Source organism: Trichosurus vulpecula, chromosome 9, assembly GCF_011100635.1.
Source record: "Trichosurus vulpecula isolate mTriVul1 chromosome 9, mTriVul1.pri, whole genome shotgun sequence".
Lineage (NCBI taxonomy): Eukaryota > Metazoa > Chordata > Mammalia > Diprotodontia > Phalangeridae > Trichosurus > Trichosurus vulpecula.
The window spans coordinates 121,483,062-121,495,927 of NC_050581.1; the positions used below are offsets into that span (position 1 = coordinate 121,483,062).

At 37.7% G+C, this 12,866-nt stretch overlaps 1 protein-coding gene across 1 annotated transcript in view; it reads left to right on the forward strand.

Annotated features, from left to right (window-relative positions):
• Nucleotides 1-12,866, forward strand: part of DOCK3 (dedicator of cytokinesis 3) — a 450,567-nt gene that overhangs the window by 192,203 nt on the left and 245,498 nt on the right. The window contains exon 7 of the mRNA XM_036739628.1: nt 7,611-7,695. Within this exon, the coding sequence (XP_036595523.1) occupies nt 7,611-7,695 (85 nt within the window). The remainder of the gene's footprint in view (nt 1-7,610; nt 7,696-12,866) is intronic.

Consider the following 12,866-nt stretch of genomic DNA (forward strand, 5'->3'; position numbering starts at 1 on the left):
GTTGGTGAGATGAGACTTGAGGTCAGGAGAGAGAGTAGGGCTGGATCTATAATCTGGGAATCATTCCATAGAGATGATAATTGAATCCACTGGAGGTGACGAGATTATGTTTAGTGGGTGTGGCCTAGAAAACAATTCAGGGAAGGAAACTGAGAAGTAGTCATACAGGTAGGAAGAGAACAAAGAGAGGACAGTGTCATGAAAACCTAAAGAAGAGAGAGCATCCAACAGTGGCACAGGCTACAGAGAGGTCAAGAAGGATAAGGATTGAGAAAAGGTCATTAGATTGGCAATTGAGAGATCATTAATGAGTTTTTTTCCTGTTATAGTTTGGTCAGGAGTTCTAATACTGAGAAAATAAGTGGCTGCAACCTGTCTTGTATTTGTTTACTTATTTATTTGTAAAGTTATGGAATCGATCTACAAGTCTAATGCTGTACCAAGTTTAAATGTTGAAGACTGTCACAGGTATATGCCTGCACTTGTAGATGGGATTACTTCATAGTTGCATCTTTGTGAGAGTAAAATGTGTTAGGCAGTTGAAAGGAATTTTGAAGCTGTGCACAGAAATTTCAAAAAGTAAAAGTTACAAACCTAATTTTCTTCGATATCTCCCTGTATTCATGCCTAGCTCCACTCTGACTCTCTGGGCTTCTCTGCCTTGCCCTCTTGCCCTGACCCCCTTCCTAGCTTCCTTTTATGTATTGTCCTCTCTAGTTAGAATTCAAGTTCCTTGAGGGAAAAAACTGCCTTCTTTCCTGACATTTGTATTTGTGACAGTGCCTGACACACAATGGGCACTCAACAAATGTGTTTTTTACCTCTCTAAAAAGCACTTCCCTCCTTAATCAAAGTTTTTCCTCATCAGTATAATGATTCTACATAACTAAATAGCATTAGCTCATCAATATTATCTGACACATCAAAATAGCTGCCTCTCATATTTTGTGATGTTACTTTCTCAAAAAATAAATAAATAAGGTTTCACATGGAAAGTACATGAAAGAAAGAGCTTTGTATAGATTTGCACACTCAGGTATCTCTTTCAAAGCTTCAGTTAAACTAAATTATGTATTGCCAGAGGAGAAATATGCCTTTTCCACAAACATTGAAAATTGGAACTAAAATAATCTCAGAGCCTTTGGTACCCTACAGTATAGTCCAAATGTTCAAAATGGTGGCCTCAGACACTTACTAGCTGTGACCCTGAGCAAGTTACTTAAGCCTGATTGCCTCCACAAAATCAAAACAAAACGAAAGTTCAAAATGGAACTAAAACATGGGAGCACAGAATTAAGGCTGGAAGGAATCTTACACATAATCTACTCCAACTTCCCAGTTTTATAGATCGGAAGACAGAAGCCCAAAACTCTTAAGTGACTCTCCCAAAGTCATATAGGTTCCAAATGGCAGCACTGGAACTCAAACATAGAATTTATTCAGTGATTCAATGCACCAAATGCCACTGTGCCCATGGATAAATGTATTTATTTAAGAAATTTCTTAATGAGCCAAGGAATTTAAGGGATCTAGAGGTCAGTAGAAGAATAGTAATGATTCACATTTATATAGGGTATATGACTTAACAAGCATTTTTCCTCCCAAACAGCCCTTTCGGGTAGACAGTACAAATATAATCCCCATTTTACAGATGAGAAGACTAAACCTCAGAGCCCAGAGAAGTTTTGACTTGTCCAGAGATATACAATTCCAAGCAGCAAACAGATTTTAAACTCCAAGTCAACCCTCTTTTCACTCTCTGTATAATTTCTTCCTTTAAGTAACCTATTTGAACATAGTTACCTATAAGCCCTTAAATTTAAGCTATATTTTGAGTGTATCTAGTAATGATATACCTCACCAAATATTGAAATATTTTTAAAGGTCTATTGGACTTAGCTTTTTTGTTAGAAATGTAATATGAATGTCCTTAAATCCCACAATGACCAAAAAAAATCAGAAATAAACAAAAATGTTATTTTTACTTTGAAGATGAAAATGAAGAGAAAACCTTTATCATCTTCCCAAAGTAACCCTAAAAGAATCAGTTAACTGAATTTTAATATCCCAGGAAAACTTACCTAAACACTGTGGGATTTCATTACACAAGGCCTTTTTTAAGCAGACAATACTGTTCCAAACCATGTGGAATAACTGAGTGAAAAGAAAGAGGTCAGGAACTGGGTGTAAATAGGAAGTGGGAGGGAAGCTATACCTTAATTATCTAGTGGAACTAAGAAGCAAATTACTCAAGTCTCATAATGAGGTTCCCTTGCAGATCTTCTAAAATCAAGGCATAAATATTTTATACTTAAACCTCTGAAAGGTGAGGAAAGTACGACCTGATTAGACCTTCCTGGTATCATTCTTCTGTAGCTATTCATTCCTTCGCCATGAAGCCCATGATGAATGGAAGTTTTTCAGTGGCTTGATCTTTGTGGTGGAGCCACTCATGGGTCTCTTTATCTTACATGTTCAGTAGATAGATAGATAGATAGATAGATAGATAGATAGATAGATAGATAGATAGACAGATATGTATATAGATAGGTATAGATAGATAGATGTAGATATATGGACATTAGAAAAATCTATTAAATGCCCTGCAACCAGTTTGCAGGTATGGCCCATGCTGTATCTATTTTTGTATCAAAGCGCAGAACTGTATCTTCCATTTTAACTCCAGTCACAAAAGCTTGCTGCTACTGCATATTTTGAATTTATGTATTGCTATTCCTATAAAGCAGCCTTACAAATAAGTCCAATAAATAAGTCAGCCCACACACATTTCTGGCAGTGATAGCGAAACGTCCAAGGAAATAGGCTTTCCCACTAACCCCACACAAACAGTAGGTGAGCGACTATTTGCAAGCATTGGCTTTTTAAAAGTATTATTCTTACTTCACAGCTGGGAGAACCGAGGCATGACCAATTTGTTTCCATCCCAATTGGTGGCAGTTCTGAGTTTTAGCCTAATGTTTCATCTGCTAAAATGTGCTGCCATTGGAGTTGGTTTCCACAAATTTCTCGTAAAAATTCCAAAGATGAAGAGATTGCGTCTAGTCTTCTTCCTGCTGCTACATTCAGTGAAGTTTGTTTTGGCTTGTTGAGTATTGATATTGGAGCCAAGGGCATGTTCTGTGACGGAAGAGTTCTCAAGGGAACTTTTACTGTTTTTGAAATGTAATACCACTTTTACAGGTGATCTTCAAGGGAGATTTCTTTATGTATGCTTTCTTTTTCTATGCATTCTTTCTTATCATCAAGGAACAGTTATCAGACAACACTGAATAGGGCCCTTATAACAGACTCTTGAATTTGAGATGAATCAAAGAAAAAAAGCATTCTTAGCTTCATAAAAGTTATAAGCTAAGACAGAAATGTTAGTTTATATTCGTGTGTATAGCAGGACATTGGCAAGGGGTGAGCCACTAACTTGCCCTTTCTTGGACTCTAACCTAACTTCTAGAGTATACAAACTAGCAGGAGAAAGAAAAAAATCCTGATTGCTATGATGATAGATATGGGAAACTTTGACAAGCTATAGAATTTTCACTTATTGGGCTACATGTGCCATGGCGTTAAATTCCAGAAACAGTGAAGGTTAACTTGAGAACTCTTCAGTCATAGAGTGTGTACCCTTGGCTCCAGTATTGTTATTTTGGCTGATTACAAGGACCATTATACACTGCATCAAAAAACCATCCCCTCCAATATTCTGATTCAAGTCATTGTGCTAGAATTCTTGGCTTCCTGATTATAACAATCAGTCTTTCCTAAGTCTGTTTTATGTCATCCCATAATTGGAGAATAATTGTGAAATAAAACTCTTCCAAAACTTCAGATGGTCTTCAAAGCAAGAAAGCTATTGAATGAGAATATTACTAGATTTTTATTGTCCCACTAAAATATTAATGACTTAGAAAACAATTTTTGAAGCCACGGGTCTAAAGCTATTTCAAAGAATGTGAGAGCAACAGATTAAAGAAATGGAATGTGGTCCACAGTTGCTCTGAGACTTGGATCCTAGAGGTACAGAAACAGAATCTATAATCATCCATCTCATTTAAATGTGTCTAGGGAACTCAGCACTGACACTGGATCTAGTCTTATCTTTAAAATAATTTGCCTGATTTTCGATATAATTTTTGCCAATAACTTATAAGGTAATAATAATGATAACAAAATCACACCTTTCTTTAACTTTTAAGTTTGGCAAAATACTTTCTTCATAACAATCCTACAAGGTAAAGAGTGCAAGTATTAATGCTCCATTTTACAGATAAGGGCAAAAAAAAAAACTCAGTGAAGAAATTGCCTTCCCACGGCCACTAAGTTTCTTGTTGTAGTTTATAGCTAGTAAATGTAAGAATGATGACTTTGAACCGAGATCTTCTTGATGCCCAAGTTTAATGCTGTTGCCACTACACTGTGCCTCGACTCTGTTTATGAGGCTAACAGTAGATTATTGCCCTTTTCACCATGAAAATATCACTAGTAATTTCTGCACTTTAGGGAAGCACATAGTCACCTTTAAAAATAAGTGAGAGATATTTTTGCACAGAAAGAACCTGTAGAATTAGAAATGCTAATATCAGTTAAAAGCAGACTGTAATGTTTTGTTCTCCTTAGTAATATCCTATCACATAGTGTTAGCAACACTGACTGGTTGGCATTAGTGTTGGTGTTAACCTTTAGCAACCTGATGATGCATGAATTCCTCAGTAGAAATTTGATAGGGATAAAAATACCTTCCATCTCCCATGATTTCCTTATACAATAATTAGTAAAGTTCACTGTGTCATCTAGTTGCTAATGAATTGTGTGATAAGAAGAGCAGTGGAAAGTTCCTCCTCATAATGTTATTCATCAAGTTCAGTTTATTTCTTCCCCAATGAGTCTGTTAAATTCCTGCTAGCCCTGTGCCATACATTATAGGGAAGGAGAGAGAAATATATGGCAGAACCTGGCCCTGAGCAGTTCACAGTGTTATTGGACAGATAAGAATGCATGCTTCTCCCTCCATAATCTGTGGGTTCTTTCTGCTCACCCTATCAACTATAAGACCTGTCAGACCTTTCCCACCTCCCCCAGATCCTTAGGTATGAGAAAGTATCTTTTATTTACAACTCCATAATATGTCTTCATAAGTACAGGGCAGTCAAGTCATATGCATATTAAACTTAAGTGAATTCAACTTTATGGCTGCCACAGAAAAAAAAGAGATAATAGTTCGACTGTTATGTGCCCTTTCTCCACCATGAGTATATGTCCCAGAATGTGAGGATGAAATGAGAGACATTCCCACCACCTCCACCACACTGCGTGATTCTAAGGTCTCTTCTTCGACACATCTGAAGACTTCCTTTTTATTCAAACAGCCTAGGGCAGCAAGAGGATATAGGGTGTTGGATTTGGAGTCAGGAAGATCCGAGTTTAAATCCTGCTTCCGACATCTGGGCAAATCACAACCTCTCAGCCAGCCTCAGTTTCCTTATCTATAAAATAAAGATAATAAGAACACCTATTTTACAGGGTTATTGTAAGAACCAAATGAAATAATGCATGTAAGGTGTTCTGCAAAACAGCAAGCTTTCGTAAGTATTAGCTTTAGTTGACCTCTTAATCTGCTTAGGCTGGAAGAGGGGGAGATAATCTTAGCTAGCCTACCTAGCATTTCTGGTTAGCTAGAAAGCCCCTACCTTTGGTTTCTTTGTGTTCTGTCTTACCTCCTGGTGAAACAGGAAGAAGAAACAAATACATGGTGATGGAATCCCTTTCAAATTTCATCACATTATGTGTAAAACCTTTTTGAGAATATTTTTCCCCTGGTCATCAGTTTTCCTTACATCTAAATCTTTACTTATATTTTCTCTTTTGGTAGGTATCTTGGTTTCCCTTATCTACTGATCAATAGCTAGGCTGTGTCCCCCATGAAAAATATAATTTCCATTCAGTTATTTCCATTAAAACTAGCCTAGATTCTGCTACTTTCTGATACCAACTACCTTATTTTAAAGAGACCTTAGCCCCTTTCCATCTGTATCTGTTTAAAGATACATATACTGGAAAAATGTTCTAAATCACTAGTAATTAGAGAAATCTAAATCGAAACAACTCTGAGATACCACCTCATACCCCTTGGATTGGCTAATATAACAGAAAAGGAATATGACAAATGCTAAAGGGATGAGGGAAAATAGGTGCACTAATGCACTGTTGGTGGAGTTGTGAACTAGTCCCACTATTTTGAAGAGCAATTTGAAACTATGCCCAAAAAGCTATTAAACTAGCATACCCTTCGACCCTGCAATACTGCTGCTAAGTCTATACTCCAAAGAGATCAAGGGAAAAGGAAAAGGATTTGTAGCAACTCTTTTGTAGTGGCAAAGAATGAAAACTGAGGTGATGCCCTTCAACTGGGGAATGTCCAAATGAGTTATGGTATATGAAAGTGATGGGATACTATTATACTATAAGAAATAAGGAGATGGTTTCAGAAAATCTAGGAAGACTCATATGAACTGATGGAAAGTAAACAGAACCACACAGTGATGGCAATATTGTAAAGATCATCATCTATGAAAGACTTAATAACACTGATCAATACCATGACCCACCACAGTTCCAAAGGACTCATGATGAAAAGTACTATCCACTTCCAGATAGAGAACTGATGGAATCAGAGTGCAGAGTGAAGCATATTTCTTCTCTTCGTTTCTTTTTCTTGGTTTTATCTTTGTTTCCAGAACATGGCTAATGCAGAGAAATATGTTTCGCGTGACTTCACATGTGTAATGGATATTAGATTTATTGCTTTCTCAATGAGTGGGAGAGGAGTGGGAAGAGGGAGAGAATTGGGAACTGAAAATAAAATTGGAAAAAAGACACCATACTTATGGGTGTTTTTAGTGATTTTCCAAAGGTAACTTTGACTATGTGCAATTTTCACCCTTGCGCTGACTTTAGAACCTAACCTACCTTGCAAATATGTGATTCTACTGTAGTAATTTTCACCGCAGATTTTCTGAAAGTGCTAAAGCTACATATGGCCAAGTCTCTGTGAGGGAAATTATGCCAATATTAACGCAAATAGATTGAAAATGAATTAAGTTCCTCTAAAACCTCCATATTGGTTTAACACCTTTAGGTAGTATTCTTAACATGTTTCATTTTGTAACAGATTAACTTGGTCCTTCTGCAGTTTTCTTGTCTTATACATAGTAGAGCCAAGTCACTAGTTTATAAGAGCGAGAAAAAGGAAAGCTATAGTGAATTACTGATTACTAGCCTACTGCAAACTCAATCTTAAGATCCTCAAGGAATCTGCTATAAAAATGTCATCAGATGAATAATTAAACTGATGTTACAAGGAGAAATACAAGTACTTAGTTACTGACATTTTATCAGTCACAAAATCCCTGACCTCATTTGCTGAGCAAAGCTCTCCTATAATTCAAAGGCAAATTCAACTCAGCATTGTCAACAAGAAGTTTGATCCTCTGCATCCCAAGGGTCATAGTATATGGAGTCCTTATGTGACCACAGAAAATAGATACATAGAGTTGGGGATATATTATGTGCTTCTTATGTTTCTCTCTCTTTAATAGGCATTTGGGCCTGGACCTAGTTCCTCGAAAGGACTTTGAAGTGGTGGATTCTGATCAGATTAGTGTCTCCGATCTCTATAAAATGGTAAGAAATCTAAGAGAAGATACATTATTCTAAGGGACTCTAGAGGTGCTGAAGGAGGACACTTCAGACCTGGAGAACCGCTTGGACAGAGGCCTGCAGGCAGGAGACAAAATGTCACATATAGGGAAGGACAAGCAGTCTAGTATGATTGAAATAGAAAAATAAGACCGGAATTGCAAGCAAGCAAGAAGCAGATTGTGGACAATTAAGATTTTCTATATTTTATCATGAAAGCAATGGGGAAACACTGAAAACTTTTGGGTAGGAGAATGAACTTTTCAGATCTGTGTTTTAGGAATATTGATTTGGCAGTTCTCTGGAAGAGTTATTAGAGGTAGGAAAGGCTAGAAGTGAAAAGGGCTGTTAGAAGGTAATTAAGTTGTCCAGGTGAGAGGTAATGTGGGCCTGAACTGAGGTAGAAAATGAGTAAGTAGTGGGCAGCTAGGTGGCACAGGCCCTGGAGTCAGGAGGACCTGAGTTCAAATCCAGCCTCAGACACCTGTCACCTACTAGCTGTGTGACCTTGGGCAAGTCACTTAACACCGATTGCCTTGCCTTCCCGCCTCCAAAAAAAATGAGGAAGTAGGGAGAAGGGGACCAAGAAGAGAGATGTTGTGGAGGTAGAACGACAAGACTTGGAAATTTATTGGATATGGGGAGAGGAAGAGGGAAGAGCTGAGAATGGCTCAGAGGGACTAGAAGGATGTTTGTAGCCTCACCAAAAATATCAAAACTTGAAATAAGGATAGATATGGAAGAAAATAAAAGTTCTGTTTTGAATAAGTTGAATTTGAGATAGCTATGGAATATCCAGGTGAAACAGTCTAGCCAGTAGTCAATAATACAGAACCAGAGTTTAGGAGACACATTAGAGAAGGATATAGATTTGGGGAGCTGATGTGATCACAAGGAAAAACAGTAGAAAAAGAAGAGGGCTCTGGACAGACCTTTGAGGGATGTCCATCCTTAATGAGTAGGAATATTAAAATGATCCAGAAAATGAGACTGAGAAGGAATAGTCATACAACTAGGAAGATAACCAAGAGAAACCATGTTACAGAAACCAAGGGAGCAAAGAATGTCCAAAGAATTTTGAAATAACAAAAGCTACAGGGAAGTCACATATAATTAAGACTGAACAAAGACCCTGGACTTTTTGGTCACGAAATTATTGATGGCCCAGGAGAGAAAAGAAGTGGGGCAATGGAGGGAACAAGTATAGATGATCCTTTCTTAGAGTGTGGCTATGAAAGGTAGAAGAGATATTGGACCACCACCCGAGGGGATGATACTGTCAGTTGGAGGATTTTTAAGGATGGAGGAGATGTGGGCATGGTTTTAGGTAATAGGTAAAGAGAGGTTGAAGATGAAAGAGAGGGAATGGTTGGTGGAGCATGGGAGGGGATGGGAGATGGAAGGAGATAGGATTAAAAGTAGAATTGGAGAGTTTGGATTGTCAAGAAGAGTCGCCTCTTCCTCAGAGACTGGAACAAAGGAGAAGTCTAGAGAATGAAGAATTACTGAAGCATAGAGTAGGAAAGAAGATGGGGCTCACGGTGGATGGCCTCTGTTGCCTCATCAAAGCAGGAGGTGAGATCATCTGCTGAAAGGGAAAGGAGAGGAAGTGGTTTGAGGAGAAACAGAGAAGGTTTCAAGTAGACGGTGTGGAGATTGTGATAACCATGGAAAGATAAAAGGATTGCCTTTACACCAGTTGGAGATCAGATACCATAAAGTTGTAGTCCATCCAGGCATGATTACATGACTCTTCTCCATGGTGTTCAGCGGCCCATGAATGGGATTAGAAAAGGCTTATGATGGAGGCAGACCTAGGAGTTGGGTTTAGCAAGGCATAAATGTTGAAAGGTCAAGGGAACAAGGAATTCAGAGGTAAATAACAGTGTATGGTTGAATTGCTAGACTATAGGGGCAAGGGAGGGAAGAGAGGGAAGGGAGGGAAGAGAGAGAGTGAAGGACTGATGGACTGGGAGAATGAGAAGAAGTGGAAGGACTGATGTTTATGATGAAGACAATGAATAAGCTTAAGAGAAGTTAGAGAGAGAAAGAGCTGAAAGGATAAGAGACCTCAAAGGGTCAGAGAGACAAATTCTGGATTATGGAGGTAGAACAATTAATGAAAGTCACTATATAGAAAAACAAATATTCAATAAAAAATTTTAAAGTAATTTTTGCAGATTCCTTATAGAAATATACAGCAATGCTATCATTACAGAATCCCCCTGATTATGAACCTAGTAATCCTACCAAGAGGAAATTAGGTTAGTCTGGCATATTCTGAGCTTAACACATCCTTTTTTTAATCAGCATTTCCACTCCTAAAATGCTCAAAACCATCCTATAAACAGCGACACACAGTTTAAAGACTTGACCCTATTTTTTTCTCAAAAATCACTGACAGTAGCAGAGTAATAATCTGTATCTGTTCTTTCAGTACCTTAGTACGGAATTTATCTAAGTTTGGTGACTTGAACTTGGCGAGAGCAGACACATGTGCTCATACCATTTCACTTGTCTCAACTTCCAACTCCCTCTTAACTTTCATGTTATTTCTCCCAATTCAAAGATTGATCTTCTTCATAGAAAAAAAAGCAGAATAGCTAAGGAGTCCTGCTTTCTCTCTATTATCATCATCCCATCTACATGTAGAACTGCTACTGTGCCTTCTTTGCTCTTCCTTTTTCTCCAGACGTAATTTTTTGATCCCTCTTTGTTGTCCTAATCTCCAGCCTCAGCAGATTCTTTTACAATCCTGAAACCACTATTATAGGCTTTTATTATGCGACTGTGTTCATCCTCAGGCACCTGTCCTGACTCCCCTCCTCGCTATAGCTTTTAAAAATACATTGGTTGATGAGTTTCCAGTGCATCTGCACCTGCCTTTTCAGACTGTTCCTCCTTTTCTTCTTAATCAGAATTATTTCCACTTGTGTCATTAGAATCCTCCTTATGTGCCAACTTTCCCTGTAAAACTTTAGACAATGAGGTTTTACCTCTGCTTTTCCCCAAATACTCTGAATTCTGTTGTCCCCAAATCCAGCAGGTGTGCCATATTTTCCTTTTCACCTTCCTCATCTCTCACAAAAGGCGAAGCCTACCAGTTCTATTTTTTGGTCATAATCTAGCCTAGTTACCTTCAGAGTTCTCTCACCTTTTAAAGAATGCAAGTATTATTAAGATCAGTCTAATAAAGGGCCCTGGGTTTGGAATCAAAGAGCCTGGGTTCAAATCCTGCCTCAGTGACTTTCTACCACTGTGACCTTGGGCAAATCACTCCACCTCCCTGGGCCTCAGTTTCCTCAGCTATAAAATGGTGGTAGATTGGACTAAATGACTGGATTATGGAGGTAGAACAATTAATGAAAGTCACTATATAGAAAAACAAATATTCAATAAAAAATTTTAAAGTAATTTTAAAGTAATTTCCATCTCTAAATCTCTAATTCTCTTTAAATTAGATGTGAAGGGCAGATTAAGGGTTTCACTATCTTTTCATGTGACCGAGATAAAAATGAAGGTCAAGAGAGTTAGGAGTTATGATTATATAAAATTAAATAGATTTTGCATGAATCAGTCAGAATGCTGCATATGTTGTCAGATGAAATTATTGTATTGGATGTTTTTGCTAATTATTTTTCTTTGTCACAAGAGAAGGTTCAATCTGGATGAAGTGGAAGGGCTCCCAGAAATTACTATGATTTAAAAATATAGTGCATTAATAAAAAAAATTTAAAACAAAAAGAAAAGCAGAAACAAAGCTTATAACCCCTCATTTCTAATGGAACATCCCACCCACCACTTCCCTATGACATAACCTCCATCCTATTCCAAAAAACCTATTGCTCACAGATTCATACTCCTCAGGTAGTGCCCTTACTGCATATCCAGATAAAGACTCAAGTTTACTGTGGTACACTTTCAGCTATCCCATTTCCCATTATCTCTTCTTTTAACCATTATCTTTTTGCAATAGCTAGAAAATTCTCCTTGCTATCATTCTTTTTCAAGGCAACAGGTAAGGCAAATTAACAAGCACTTATTAAGTGCCTACTAAATTTAGGACACATTGCTAAGCACTTGGAGAATACAAAAGAAGGCAAAACAGTCCCTGTCCTCAAGAAGTTCATAATCTCAGTGCAGAGACAATTTACAAACAACTAAGTACAAACAAGACATATGCCAGAGAAATTACAGGTAATCATAACAGGAAGGCAATAGGATTAAGGAAAGAGGCTTTTCACAGAAGGTGAGATTTTTAGTTGAGACTCAAAGGGAGGCAGGGATATCAGGAGAGAAATCATTCCAGGAATGGGGGATAGACTATGAAAATGTAAGGAGTCAAGAGATAAAATGTCTTGTGTGGGAACATCAAGGAAGCCAGTGTCTTTGGGTCATTGAGTGCATGGAAGGGAGTGATGCATAAGATCAGAAAGGTGAGAAAGGCCAGATTACGAAGGTCTTTAAGAGCAAAACAGAGGACTTTATATTTGATTATTATTAAATAAAGAAATATGAGAGTTCATGCACATGAAATCAAACACCAATAAGTGATGGCAAAATCAAGGGTATGGCCATCTCTACATGTAAATGAAGTCAGGTAGGGCAGTAGGTCAGAGAAATGAGTAAGTTCAGAAACTGGGAAGTTAGGGTGTTTGAAGGACTGTCAATGTGTATGTTGTAGTCACCTAGTATAAGGCCTTGAGTTGGTGAAGAAAGGCTATGAACCAGGCATTGAACTCAGTGAGGAAAGGAGAATATCTTGAAGGTGGGAAAAAATAGCTACCAGAATCAACTTACAGATAAATATAGATGGGGTGATAAATATGGATTGAGTGAACCTCAGAGGAAGAGGGGTTACTGAGTAATGGTAGTAGAAGGAGACTCTGGGAGGCTGAAATAGAAAAAAAAATAAGGGTAGCAAAATAAGCCCCTGATGCCTATATGGCTTAGTTACAAAAGGTCAGATCATAAACAAGTCAGAGACATAAAGAAGAAAATTCTACTTGAAACTATGGATAAAGGAGGAATTCATAAGGATTAGAGTGGGTCACAGAAGTTAAAATCAACATTTATTACATAAAATTTAAAAGTTTTACATGAACTAATCCAATTCAGCAAAGATTAGAAGGCAAATAATTAACTGGAGAGGAAAA